At 53.9% G+C, this 14,867-nt stretch overlaps 1 protein-coding gene across 3 annotated transcripts in view; it reads right to left on the bottom strand.

The window, feature by feature from the left end:
* NPR2 (natriuretic peptide receptor 2) overlaps window positions 1–14,867 on the bottom strand; it is a 176,706-nt gene that overhangs the window by 145,267 nt on the left and 16,572 nt on the right. For 2 of the 3 annotated variants that reach the window (XM_083155498.1, XM_083155497.1), the window contains exon 3: window positions 9,328–9,463. In XM_083155498.1, coding sequence (XP_083011624.1) covers window positions 9,328–9,463 — 136 coding nt within the window. Of the gene's footprint in view, window positions 1–9,327; window positions 9,464–12,487; window positions 12,551–14,867 lie in introns of those variants that run through there. The other variant, XM_083155499.1, reaches the window with a different exon arrangement.

The following is a 14,867-nucleotide window of genomic DNA, read 5'->3' on the forward strand; positions in this document are numbered from 1 at the left end:
GCCTGATATAAAGAGAGAGGCCGGGACTAGGCTGCCTGATATACAGAGAGAGGCCGAGACTAGGCTGCCTGATATACAGAGAGAGGCCGGGACAAGGCTGCCTGATATACAGAGAGAGAGGCCGGGACTAGAATGCCTGATATAAAGAGAGAGGCCGGGACTAGGCTGCCTGATATACAGAGAGAGAGGCCGGGACTAGGCTGCCTGATATACAGAGAGAGAGGCCAGGACTAGGCTGCCTGATATACAGAGAGAGAGGCCGGGACTAGGCTGCCTGATATACAGAGAGAGAGGCTGGGACTAGGCTGCCTGATATACAGAGAGAGGCCGGGACTAGGCTGCCTGATGCTGCCTGATATACAGAGAGAGAGGCCGGGACTAGGCTGTCTGATATACAGAGAGAGAGAGGCCGGGACTAGGCTGTCTGATATACAGAGAGAGGCCAGGACTAGGCTGCCTGATATACAGAGAGAGGCCAGGACTAGGCTGCCTGATATACAGAGAGAGGCCAGGACTAGGCTGCCTGATATACAGAGAGAGAGAGGCCGGGACTAGGCTGCCTGATATACAGAGAGAGAGGCCGGGACTAGGCTGTCTGATATACAGAGAGAGAGGCCGGGACTAGGCTGTCTGATATACAGAGAGAGAGGCCGGGACTAGGCTGCCTGATATACAGAGAGAGGCCGGGACTAGGCTGCCTGTTATACAGAGAGAGAGGCTGGGACTAGGCTGCCTGATATACAGAGAGAGAGAGAGAGGCCGGGACTAGGCTGCCTGATATACAGAGAGAGGCCGGGACTAGGCTGTCTGATATACAGAGAGAGGCCGGGACTAGGCTGCCTGATATACAGAGAGAGAGAGAGAGGCCGGGACTAGGCTGCCTGATATACAGAGAGAGGCCGGGACTAGGCTGCCTGATATACAGAGAGAGAGGCCGGGACTAGGCTGCCTGATATACAGAGAGAGGCCGGGACTAGGCTGTCTGATATACAGAGAGAGGCCAGGACTAGGCTGCCTGATATACAGAGAGAGACCGGGACTAGGCTGCCTGATATACAGAGAGAGGCCGGGACTAGGCTGCCTGATATACAGAAAGAGGCCGGGACTAGGCTGCCTGATATACAGAGAGAGGCCGGGACTAGGCTGCCTGATATACAGAGAGAGGCCAGGACTAGGCTACCTGATATACAGAGAGAGAGAGAGGCCGGGACTAGGCTGTCTGATATACAGAGAGAGGCCGGGACTAGACTGTCTGATATACAGAGAGAGAGAGAGAGAGGCCGGGACTAGGCTGCCTGATATACAGAGAAAGAGAGAGGCCGGGACTAGGCTGTCTGATATACAGAGAGAGAGGCCGGGACTAGGCTGCCTGATACAAAGAGAGAGAGGCTGGGACTAGGCTGCCTGATATACAGAGAGAGAGGCCGGGACTAGGCTGCCTGATATACAGAGAGAGAGGCCGGGACTAGGCTGCCTGATATACAGAGAGAGAGGCCGGGACTAGGCTGCCTGATATACAGAGAGAGAGGCCGGGTCTAGGCTGCCTGATATACAGAGAGAGGCCGGTACTAGGCTGCCTGATATACAGAGAGAGGCCGGGACTAGGCTTCCTGATATACAGAGAGAGGCCGGGACTAGGCTGCCTGATATACAGAGAGAGGCCGGGACTAGGCTGCCTGATATACAGAGAGAGGCCGGGACTAGGCTGTCTGATATACAGAGAGAGGCTGGGACTAGACTGCCTGATATACAGAGAGAGAGGCCGGGACTAGGCTGCCTGATATACAGAGAGAGGCCGGGACTAGACTGCCTGATATACAGAGAGAGGCCGGGACTAGGCTGTCTGATATACAGAGAGAGGCTGGGACTAGACTGCCTGATATACAGAGAGAGAGGCCGGGACTAGGCTGTCTGATATACAGAGAGAGGCCGGGACTAGGCTGTCTGATATACAGAGAGAGGCCGGGACTAGGCTGTCTGATATACAGAGAGAGGCTGGGACTAGACTGCCTGATATACAGAGAGAGAGGCCGGGACTAGGCTGTCTGATATACAGAGAGAGGCCGGGACTAGGCTGTCTGATATACAGAGAGAGAGGCCGGGACTAGGCTGTCTGATATACAGAGAGAGAGGCCGGGACTAGGCTGCCTGATATACAGAGAGAGAGGCCGGGTCTAGGCTGCCTGATATACAGAGAGAGGCCGGTACTAGGCTGCCTGATATACAGAGAGAGGCCGGGACTAGGCTTCCTGATATACAGAGAGAGGCCGGGACTAGGCTGCCTGATATACAGAGAGAGGCCGGGACTAGGCTGCCTGATATACAGAGAGAGGCCGGGACTAGGCTGTCTGATATACAGAGAGAGGCTGGGACTAGACTGCCTGATATACAGAGAGAGAGGCCGGGACTAGGCTGCCTGATATACAGAGAGAGGCCGGGACTAGACTGCCTGATATACAGAGAGAGAGGCCGGGACTAGGCTGCCTGATATACAGAGAGAGGCCGGGACTAGGCTGCCTGATATACAGAGAGAGGCCGGGACTAGGCTGCCTGATACACAGAGAGAGAGGCTGGGACTAGGCTGCCTGATATACATAGAGAGGCCGGGACTAGGCTGCCTGATACACAGAGAGAGAGGCCGGGACTAGGCTGCCTGATACACAGAGAGAGAGGCCGGGACTAGGCTGCCTGATATACAGAGAGAGGCCGGGACTAGGCTGTATGATATACAGAAAGAGAGGCCGGGACTAGGCTGTCTGATATACAGAGAGAGGCCGGGACTAGGCTGTCTGATATACAGAGAGAGAGGCCGGGACTAGGCTGCCTGATATACAGAGAGAGAGGCCGGGACTAGGCTGTCTGATATACAGAGAGAGAGGCTGGGACTAGGCTGCCTGATATACAGAGAGAGGCCGGGACTAGGCTGCCTGATATACAGAGAGAGAGGCCGGGACTAGGCTGCCTGATATACAGAGAGAGAGGCCGGGACTAGGCTGTCTGATATACAGAGAGAGAGGCCGGGACTAGGCTGTCTGATATACAGAGAGAGGCCGGGACTAGGCTGCCTGATATACAGAGAGAGGCCGGGACTAGGCTGCCTGATATACAGAGAGAGGCCGGGACTAGGCTGCCTGATATACAGAGAGAGGCCGGGACTAGGCTGCCTGATATACAGAGAGAGGCCGGGACTAGGCTGCCTGATATACAGAGAGAGAGGTCGGGACTAGGCTGCCTGATATACAGAGAGAGGCCGGGACTAGGCTGTCTGATATACAGAGAGAGGCCGGGACTAGGCTGTCTGATATACAGAGAGAGAGAGGCCAGGACTAGGCTGCCTGATATACAGAGAGAGGCCGGGACTAGGCTGCCTGATACACAGAGAGAGGCCGGGACTAGGCTGCCTGATATACAGAGAGAGGCCGGGACTAGGCTGTCTGATATACAGAGAGGGGCCGGGACTAGGCTGCCTGATATACAGAGAGAGGCCGGGACTAGGCTGTCTGATATACAGAGAGAGGCCGGGACTAGGTTGCCTGATATACAGAGAGAGGCCGGGACTAGGCTGCCTGATATACAGAGAGAGAGAGGCCGGGACTAGGCAGCCTGATATACAGAGAGAGGCCGGGACTAGGTTGCCTGATATACAGAGAGAGGCCGGGACTAGGCTGCCTGATATACAGAGAGAGAGAGGCCGGGACTAGGCAGCCTGATATACAGAGAGAGGCCGGGACTAGGCTGCCTGATATACAGAGAGAGGCCGGGACTAGGCTGCCTGATATACAGAGAGAGAGAGAGGCCAGGACTAGGCTGCCTGATATACAGAGAGAGGCCGGGACTAGGCTGTCTGATATACAGAGAGAGGCCGGGACTAGGCTGCCTGATACACAGAGAGAGGCCGGGACTAGGTTGTCTGATATACAGAGAGAGAGAGAGGCCGGGACTAGGCTGCCTGATATACAGAGAGAGGCCGGGACTAGGCTGCCTGATATACAGAGAGAGGCCGGGACTAAGCTGCCTGATATACAGAGAGAGAGAGAGAGGCCGGGACTAGGCTGTCTGATATACAGAGAGAGAGAGGCCGGGACTAGGCTGCCTGATATACAGAGAGAGGCCGGGACTAGGCTGCCTGATATACAGAGAGAGGCCGGGACTAGGCTGCCTGATATACAGAGAGAGGCTGGGACTAGGCTGCCTGATATACAGAGAGAGGCCGGGACTAGGCTGCCTGATATACAGAGAGAGAGGCCGGGACTAGGCTGTCTGATATACAGAGAGAGGCGGGGACTAGGCTGTCTGATATACAGAGAGAGAGGCCGGGACTAGGCTGCCTGATATACAGAGAGAGGCCGGGACTAGGCTGCCTGATATACAGAGAGAGGCCGGGACTAGGCTGCCTGATATACAGAGAGAGGCCAGGACTAGGCTGCCTGATATACAGAGAGAGAGGCCGGGACTAGGCTGCCTGATATACAGAGAGAGGCCGGGACTAGGCTGCCTGATATACAGAGAGAGGCCGGGACTAGGCTGCCTGATATACAGAGAGAGGCTGGGACTAGGCTGCCTGATATACAGAGAGAGGCCGGGACTAGGCTGCCTGATATACAGAGAGAGGCCGAGACTAGGCTGCCTGATATACAAAGAGGGGCCGGGACTAGGCTGCCTGATATACAGAGAGAGGCCGGGACTAGGCTGCCTGATATACAGAGAGAGAGAGAGGCCGGGACTAGGCTGCCTGATATACAGAGAGAGAGAGAGGCCGGGACTAGGCTGCCTGATATACAGAGAGAGGCCGGGACTAGGCTGCCTGATATACAGAGAGAGGCCGGGACTAGGCTGCCTGATATACAGAGAGAGGCCGGGACTAGGCTGCCTGATATACAGAGAGAGGCCGGGACTAGGCTGCCTGATATACAGAGAGAGGCCGGGACTAGGCTGCCTGATATACAGAGAGAGAGAGGCCGGGACTAGGCTGCCTGATATACAGAGAGAGAGAGAGAGAGAGGCCGGGACTAGGCTGCCTGATATACAGAGAGAGAGAGAGAGGCCAGGACTAGGCTTTCTGATATACAGAGAGAGGCCGGGACTAGGCTGCCTGATATACATAGAGAGAGAGAGAGGCCAGGACTAGGCTGTCTGATATACAGAGAGAGGCCGGGACTAGGCTGCCTGATATACAGAGAGAGAGAGGCCGGGACTAGGCTGTCTGATATACAGAGAGAGGCCGGGACTAGGCTGCCTGATATACAGAGAGAGGCCGTTACTAGGCTGCCTGATATACAGAGAGAGAGGCCGGGACTAGGCTGCCTGATATACAGAGAGAGGCCGGGACTAGGCTGCCTGATATACAGAGAGAGAGGCCGGGACTAGGCTGCCTGATATACAGAGAGAGGCCAGGACTAGGCTGCCTGATATACAGAGAGAGAGAGAGGCCAGGACTAGGCTGCCTGATATACAGAGAGAGAGAGAGGCCAGGACTAGGCTGCCTGATATACAGAGAGAGGCCGGGACTAGGCTGCCTGATATACAGAGAGAGGCCAGGACTAGGCTGCCTAATTTACAGAGAGAGGCCGGGCCTAGGCTGCCTGATATACAGAGAGAGGCCGGGACTAGGCTGCCTGATATACAGAGAGAGGCCGGGACTAGGCTGCCTGATATACAGAGAGAGGCCGGGACTAGGCTGCCTGATATACAGAGAGAGGCCGGGACTAGGCTGCCTGATATACAGAGAGAGAGGCCGGGACTAGGCTGCCTGATATACAGAGAGAGAGAGGCCGGGACTAGGCTGCCTGATATACAGAGAGAGGCCGGGACTAGGCTGCCTGATATACAGAGAGAGAGTGAGAGGCCGGGACTAGGCTGTCTGATATACAGAGAGAGGCCAGGACTAGGCTGCCTGATATACAAAGAGAGAGGCCGGGACTAGGCTGCCTGATATACAGAGAGAGGCCGGGACTAGGCTGTCTGATATACAGAGAGAGAGAGGCCGGGACTAGGCTGCCTGATATACAGAGAGAGGCCGGGACTAGGCTACCTGATATACAGAGAGAGAGAGAGGCCAGGACTAGGCTACCTGATATACAGAGAGAGAGAGGCCAGGACTAGGCTGCCTGATATACAGAGAGAGGCCGGGACTAGGCTGCCTGATATACAGAGAGAGGCCGGGACTAGGCTGCCTGATTTACAGAGAGAGGCCGGGACTAGGCTGCCTGATTTACAGAGAGAGGCCGGGACTAGGCTGCCTGATATACAGAGAGAGGCCGGGACTAGGCTGCCTGATATACAGAGAGAGGCCGGGACTAGGCTGCCTGATATACAGAGAGAGGCCGGGACTAGGCTGCCTGATATACAGAGAGAGGCCGGGACTAGGCTGCCTGATATACAGAGAGAGAGAGGCCGGGACTAGGCTGCCTGATATACAGAGAGAGGCCGGGACTTGGCTGCCTGATATACAGAGAGAGAGTGAGAGACCGGGACTAGGCTGTCTGATATACAGAGAGAGGCCAGGACTAGGCTGCCTGATATACAGAGAGAGTGGCCGGGACTAGGCTGCCTGATATACAGAGAGAGGCCGGGACTAGGCTGTCTGATATACAGAGAGAGGCCGGGACTAGGCTGCCTGATATACAGAGAGAGACCGGGACTAGGCTGTCTGATATACAGAGAGAGAGGCCGGGACTAGGCTGTCTGATATACAGAGAGAGAGGCCGGGACTATGCTGTCTGATATACAGAGAGAGGCCGGTACTAGGCTGCCTGATACACAGAGAGAGGCCGGGACTAGGTTGTCTGATATACAGAGAGAGAGAGAGGCCGGGACTAGGCTGCCTGATATACAGAGAGAGGCCGGGACTAGGCTGCCTGATATACAGAGAGAGGCCGGGACTAAGCTGCCTGATATACAGAGAGAGAGAGAGAGGCCGGGACTAGGCTGTCTGATATACAGAGAGAGAGAGGCCGGGACTAGGCTGCCTGATATACAGAGAGAGGCCGGGACTAGGCTGCCTGATATACAGAGAGAGGCCGGGACTAGGCTGCCTGATATACAGAGAGAGGCCGGGACTAGGCTGCCTGATATACAGAGAGAGAGAGAGGCCAGGACTAGGCTGCCTGATATACAGAGAGAGAGAGAGGCCGGGACTAGGCTGCCTGATATACAGAGAGAGAGGCCGGGACTAGGCTGCCTGATATACAGAGAGAGAGGCGGGGACTAGGCTGTCTGATATACAGAGAGAGGCGGGGACTAGGCTGTCTGATATACAGAGAGAGAGGCCGGGACTAGGCTGCATGATATACAGAGAGAGGCCGGGACTAGGCTGTCCGATATACAGAGAGAGAGAGGCCGGACTAGGCTGCCTGATATACAGAGAGAGGCCGGGACTAGGCTGCCTGATATACAGAGAGAGAGAGAGGCCAGGACTAGGCTGCCTGATATACAGTGAGGAGGTTGTCTGGTACAGAGAGGCTGTGAGGAGGTTGTCTGGTACGCAGAGAGGCTGGGAGGAGGCTGTCTGGTACACAGAGGCTGGGAGGAGGTTGTCTGGTACACAGAGGCTGGGAGGAGGTTGTCTGGTACACTGGCTGGGAGGAGGTTGTCTGGTACAGAGAGGCTGGGAGGAGGTTGTCTGGTACAGAGAGGCTGGGAGGAGGTTGTCTGGTACAGAGAGGCTGGGAGGAGGTTGTCTGGTACAGAGAGGCTGGGAGGAGGTTGTCTGGTACAGAGAGGCTGGGAGGAGGTTGTCTGGTACACAGAGGCTGGGAGGAGGTTGTCTGGTACACTGGCTGGGAGGAGGTTGTCTGGTACAGAGAGGCTGGGAGGAGGTTGTCTGGTACAGAGAGGCTGGGAGGAGGTTGTCTGGTACAGAGAGGCTGGGAGGAGGTTGTCTGGTACAGAGAGGCTGGGAGGAGGTTGTCTGGTACACAGAGGCTGGGAGGAGGTTGTCTGGTACAGAGGCTGGCAGGAGGTTGTCTGGTACAAAGAGGCTGGGAGGAGGTTGTGTGGTACAGAGAGGCTGGGAGAAGGTTGTCTGGTACACAGCGGCTGGGAGGAGGTTGTCTGGTACAGAGACGCTGGGAGGAGGTTGTCTGGTACAGAGAGGCTGGGAGGAGGTTGTCTGGTACAGAGAGGCTGGGAGGAGGTTGTCTGGTACAGAGAGGCTGGGAGGAGGTTGTCTGGTACAGAGAGGCTGGGAGGAGGTTGTCTGGTACAGAGAGGCTGGGAGGAGGTTGTCTGGTACAGAGAGGCTGGGAGGAGGTTGTCTGGTACAGAGAGGCTGGGAGGAGGTTGTCTGGTACAGAGAGGCTGGGAGGAGGTTGTCTGGTACAGAGAGGCTGGGAGGAGGTTGTCTGGTACAGAGAGGCTGGGAGGAGGTTGTCTGGTACACTGGCTGGGAGGAGGTTGTCTGGTACAGAGAGGCTGGGAGGAGGTTGTCTGGTACAGAGAGGCTGGGAGGAGGTTGTCTGGTACAGAGAGGCTGGGAGGAGGTTGTCTGGTACACTGGCTGGGAGGAGGTTGTCTGGTACAGAGAGGCTGGGAGGAGGTTGTCTGGTACACTGGCTGGGAGGAGGTTGTCTGGTACAGAGAGGCTGGGAGGAGGTTGTCTGGTACAGAGAGGCTGGGAGGAGGTTGTCTGGTACACTGGCTGGGAGGAGGTTGTCTGGTACACTGGCTACATATTTATAACCCTTACATACCAGAAAATGCAGAGACTTACCCGGGAATATAGTCCTGGGATCAAGCAGGGACATTCCTGGGTTGGACCATTTCACAGCTGCCTAGTACCTGTACCTTTTGGTGTGAGGGGGGCAGTGGGGTCCGGGCAGCTGGATCCGGGCAGCGGGGTTCGGGCAGCGGGATCCGGGCAGCGGCAGTGCCTATCAGCATCCGGCCAGTCTTTTAGAGATGTTTTCAAATTCAGCAGCGCCTCCCGTCCCGCTGCCCACCAAATAGCGCTAAAAGCTCCCAACCGCCGCTACCTGGACACCGCTGCCCAGACCTCGCTGCCTGGACCTCGCTGGCCAGACCTCGCTGCCTGGACCCCGCTGCCCAGACCTCGCTGCCTGGACCTCGCTGGCCAGACCTCGCTGCCTGGACCCCGCTGCCCAGACCTCGCTGCCTGGACCCCGCTGCCTGCCACCAGCCGCAGCAGTTGGAAGCAAGCAAGGAAGCCATCAGCAAGCCGGGAAGCCAGGTTAGTACCTTTCACACTGTATTGGTCCCGGGATCAGGCTGGTGTGAAAGGGGTATTAGCTACACAATCAGCAGTGATCAGAGAAATGACGTCATGTGTTGCTGAGTGGTTGATCGTTAGACAGTCCTGGTAACACTCACCCCGGATGCTTCGTTCCTTGATCTTCTCCACAATCCGGTTTCCATCTTTGTGAGAACCTCCTTCTTGTAAGGTCTCATTCAGTGCCTGGGCGTAGAGCAGCACCCCATCATGGAAGCAGCCCGCAATGAGGTTCATCTGTACAGGGGGCGGCAGTTAGTACACTGGTTCATTTTTTGTTTATTTATAATACAGTGGCACACACCAATAATGAGCCAATGCTGCCCACTATGACTATAAGAAGCTACAGGATGCACCGCGGGAGCCCCGGCCTGCACCGCAGGAGCTCCCCCCTGCACCGCGGGACCTCCGGCCTGCACCGCGTGACCTCCGGCCTGCACCGCGTGAGCTCAGGGCTGCACCGCGGGAGCTCCGGCCTGCACCGCGTGACCTCCGGCCTGCACCGCGTGACCTCCGGCCTGCACCGCGTGACCTCCGGCCTGCACCGCGTGAGCTCAGGGCTGCACCGCGTGAGCTCAGGGCTGCACCGCGGGAGCTCCCGTCTGCACCGCGGGAGCTCCGGCCTGCACCGCGTGACTTCCGACCTGCACCGCGTGACCTCCGGCCTGCACCGAGGGAGCTCAGGGCTGCACCACGGGAGCTCCCGCCTGCACCATGGGAGCTCAGGGCTGCACCGCACAGCGTCTATTCTATTAGATTGGGGGGTCTCCCAACTGCCACCCCCTGCAGCGGGACAATGCCTGCCGCGGGTGGGACAGTGGGACAGGGACCCGAAAATCGGGACTGTCCCGCTGTAATCGTGACAGTTGGGAGGTATGCCAGTGTCGGTCCCAGCCAGTTCCCAAATCACCACAAGAGGTACTTATATTAAATTCAAACCACGGGAGATCAGAAGCTCAGAATAGAAGGAATTGGAACCCGAGCCGTGCGGATATCCCAGACCAGGGCTCAGATTCCCCAGGAAACATCATTACTGGAATGACTGGAAATATTGTTCAACAGCTAATAATGCCCAAATTCTACGACCTCAGCTGCGTTTTTCTTAAATACAGAACCAAAACCAAAATGAAGAGGAATCCTCATACTGCTCAGTCACATCTGTACGCTGTCCCCCGTATACTACATGGGCTCCTGTATACAAGGAATGGCCTCAGGATGTCTGAACATATGCAGAATAATCCGCTTTGTTACACTGCTGCATATGTGTGTTCTCTGTGTATATGTATATATATATATATATATATATATATATATATATATATATATATATATATATATATATATATATATATATATATATACAGGTCGAGTATCCCGTATCCGAATATCCGTTATCCGAATTACGGACATTCCAGAAAGTGAAATTTTTTTATTTTTTTTGCTAAAAACTCACTGGGGACATTTGTAACAGCATCACTGGGGACATGATATGTAACTGGCACTATATATGTGCAAGGCAATGATTGCTTGGCATTCAAATTCAGTGCTGAGATAGAACACACATTTTGTTTCACGTTTTGAAACCTTGTTTTTTGAACAATTAAAATATATTTGTGTGTATATTATGTGTTTATACAGCATAAATGCAAGATACTTCAAAATACATCATTGAAATATTAAAATATTCCGAAATACGGAATAATCTGTTATCCAAAATTCTCCTGGTCCCCAGCATTTTGGATAAGGGATACTCAACCTGTATATATATATATATATATATATATATATATATATATATATATATATATATATATATATATATATATATATATATATATATATATATATATATATACACATTGTATATAATCCACAAAGGCCAAATTCTGTTACGGGTCAGATACTTCCTGCAGATAAAACTTATATATTATACAGGTACCTGGACACCTACCAGCCGGTATCCCTAGGGGAGCAGGACACTAGTACTTATATATTATACTGGCACCTGGGCACTTACCAGCCGGTATCCCTGGGAGAGCAAGACACAAGTACTTATATATTATACAGGCACCTGGGCACCTACCAGCCGGTATCTCTGGGGGAGCAGGACACTAGTACTTATATATTATACAGGTACCTGGGCACCTACCAGCCGGTATCCCTAGGGGAGCAAGACACAAGTACTTATATATTATACAGGTGCCTGAGCACCTACCAGCCGGTATCCATGGGGGAGCAGGACACTAGTACTTATATATTATACAGGTGCCTGGGCACCTACCAGCCGGTATCCCTGGGGGAGCAGGACACTAGTACTTATATATTATACAGGTACCTGGGCACCTACCAGCCGGTATCCCTGGGAGAGCAGGACACTAGTACTTATATATTATACAGGTACCTGGGCACCTACCAGCCGGGATCCCTGGGGGAGCAGGACACTAGTACTTATATATTATACAGGTACCTGAGCACCTACCAGCCGGTATCCCTGGGAGAGCAAGACACAGGTACTTATATATTATACAGGTGCCTGGGCACCTACCAGCCGGTATCCCTGGGGGAGCAGGACACTAGTACTTATATATTATACAGGTACCTGGGCACTTACCAGCCGGTATCCCTGGGAGAGCAGGACACTAGTACTTATATATTATACAGGTACCTGGGCACCTACCAGCCGGGATCCCTGGGAGAGCAGGACACTAGTACTTATATATTATACAGGTACCTGGGCACCTACCAGCCGGTATCCCTGGGGGAGCAAGACACAAGTACTTATATATTATACAGGTACCTGGGCACCTACCAGCCGGTATCCCTGGGGGAGCAGGACACTAGTACTTATATATTATACAGGTACCTGGGCACCTACCAGCCGGTATCCCTGGGAGAGCAGGACACTAGTACTTATATATTATACAGGTACCTGGGCACCTACCAGCCGGTATCCCTGGGGGAGCAAGACACAAGTACTTATATATTATACAGGTACCTGGGCACCTACCAGCCGGTATCCCTGGGGGAGCAGGACACTAGTACTTATATATCATACAGGTACCTGGGCACCTACCAGCCGGTATCCCTGGGGGAGCAGGACACTAGTACTTATATATTATCAGGGGCGTAGGGAGGGCGGAGCCGGCGGAGCACTTGCTCCGGGCGCAGAGAGATCAAGTGGCGCCGGAGCCGAGCAAACTGTGCTGCCGTTTCCCCCGCCCTGCTTACCCGCTCCCTCCCCCGCCTGGCTGCGGCACTTACAGTGCTAGTAGTTCAGTCAGTGTGCGACGGAGGTGTCGGGATTCTGCATTCAGAGGCACCCGGCAGGACGGAGAGGCAGGGACAGTGGCATCATGGGAATTGTAGTTTAAATGTTACTGCTCAGACTTTGAGCAGTAAACGATTAAACTACAAATCCCATGAGGCCATGCTTTGCCCTGGGCAGGAAGTCTCACACACGCTGCCTGGTGACATGCCTGCCCTGCAGAGTCAGACAGAGACAGTCAGTGCAGTTACACCGATAAGGCTGTTCTGGGGGGAGACAGCTCTGCAGTTCTCTCCCTCCCCTGCGTTTATCTAAGCAGCAGCAGGAAGAGGACCCTCCGTTCACAATGTGTCATCAATGAGGGTAAAGATCCTGTAAAGTGGCTTGTAGATAATTAAATTGGCATTATACAAACAGTATTATCTGTTACTATTAATTTCACCACCTGCAAATGGAGTGTGTGTGTGTTTGTGTGTATGTTATATGCGTGTGTGTGTGTGTGTGCAGGGCCACTGGAGGTAGGTAGGTGGGAGCAGGGACACCCCCTGGATGGAGGTGAGAGGCGATTCCCCCCCAACCCCCCCTGCCCAAGCGACTCAGCGGCTGCCCCATCACCCCCTTCACATGCCGCCTGCACCAAGCATCTCCCCCCCTCCCATCCCCCAGGACCCTCTTACTTGCTGCAGGAGGCGCCGGTCAAAACACTTATGTTGACTGGCTGTTTCCTGTCTCCTGCCGCCACAGTAGACCTGAGCCGGCCCGGCGCCCAGCAGGTGACTTTTAGACCACAGCCTCCCTTTAGCGCTGCAAGTCACAGAGGGCCAAATGTATCAAGCTTCAGATAGTGATAAAGTGTAGAGTGATAAACAACCAGCCAATCAGCTCCTTCCTGTCTTTTTTCAAACTTAGCCTGTAACATGGCAGTTAGGAGCTGGTTGGCTGGCTGTTTATCACTCTCCATTTTATCACTTTTTGAAGTTTGATACATCTGGCCCAGAGTGAGCAGTTATTTACATCTGCAGAGTAGCCTGCAGCCCGCCTGCAGTCCCTCCATCACCATATACACCCCAACAGTGGTGAGTCCTTTCTGGGTTGTGGGTGGCACCCACTGTGCGTGTGTGTGTGTGGGGGGTTTGTGCTGACCACTTGCCGGGGAACCTTGCACCAACCCTGTGTGTGTGCATACATATAAATGGAAGCATGATGGCTCCCGCCAGCGGTGTAACTAGAAATGTTCTGCCCTCCTTCCAAAAAAGTTTTTGGTTTTATGTGTCAAATGTTTAAATGGGTATTATGGTTTGTTATATAGTATGTAATGGGCATGTGACTTTATGTGTAATGGGCATTACGGTGTGACTTATAATGTTAGGCTGCGCCCCCTTTTCATCGTGCAAGAGCCCCGCCTACTACAAATCGGGGGGAGCGCGAAACATGCCCTTGCTCCGGGCACCGTGGCACCTAGCTACACCACTGTATATTATACAGGTACCTGGGCACCTACCAGCCGGTATCCCTGGGAGAGCAGGACACTAGTACTTAAATATTATACAGGTACCTGGGCACCTACCAGCCGGTATCCCTGGGGGAGCAGGACACTAGTACTTATATATTATACAGGTGCCTGGGCACCTTCCAGCCGGTATCCCTGGGAGAGCAGGACACTAGTACTTATATATTATACAGGTACCTGGGCACCTACCAGCCGGGATCCCTGGGGGAGCAGGACACTAGTACTTATATATTATACAGGTACCTGAGCACCTACCAGCCGGTATCCCTGGGAGAGCAGGACACTAGTACTTATATATTATACAGGTGCCTGGGCACCTACCAGCCGGTATCCCTGGGGGAGCAGGACACAGGTACTTATATATTATACAGGTACCTGGGCACCTACCAGCCGGTATCCCTGGGGGAGCAGGACACTAGTACTTATATATTATACAGGTCCCTGGGCACCTACCAGCCGGTATCCCTGGGGCAGCAGGACACCAGTACTTATATATTATACAGGTACCTGGGCACCTACCAGCCGGTATCCTTGGGGGAGCAGGACACCAGTACTTATATATTATACAGGTACCTGGGCACCTACCAGCCGGTATCCCTGGGAGAGCAGGACACTAGTACTTATATATTATACAGGTACCTGGGCACCTACCAGCCGGTATCCCTGGGGGAGCAGGACACAGGTACTTATATATTATACAGGTGCCTGGGCACCTACCAGCCGGTATCCCTGGGGGAGCAAGACACAAGTACTTATATATCATACAGGTACCTGAGCACCTACCAGCCGGTATCCCTGGGAGAGCAGGACACTAGTACTTATATATTATACAGGTACCTGGGCACCTACCAGCCGGTATCCCTGGG

This window comes from Crinia signifera, chromosome 1, assembly GCF_055691185.1.
Source record: "Crinia signifera chromosome 1, ASM5569118v1, whole genome shotgun sequence".
Lineage (NCBI taxonomy): Eukaryota > Metazoa > Chordata > Amphibia > Anura > Myobatrachidae > Crinia > Crinia signifera.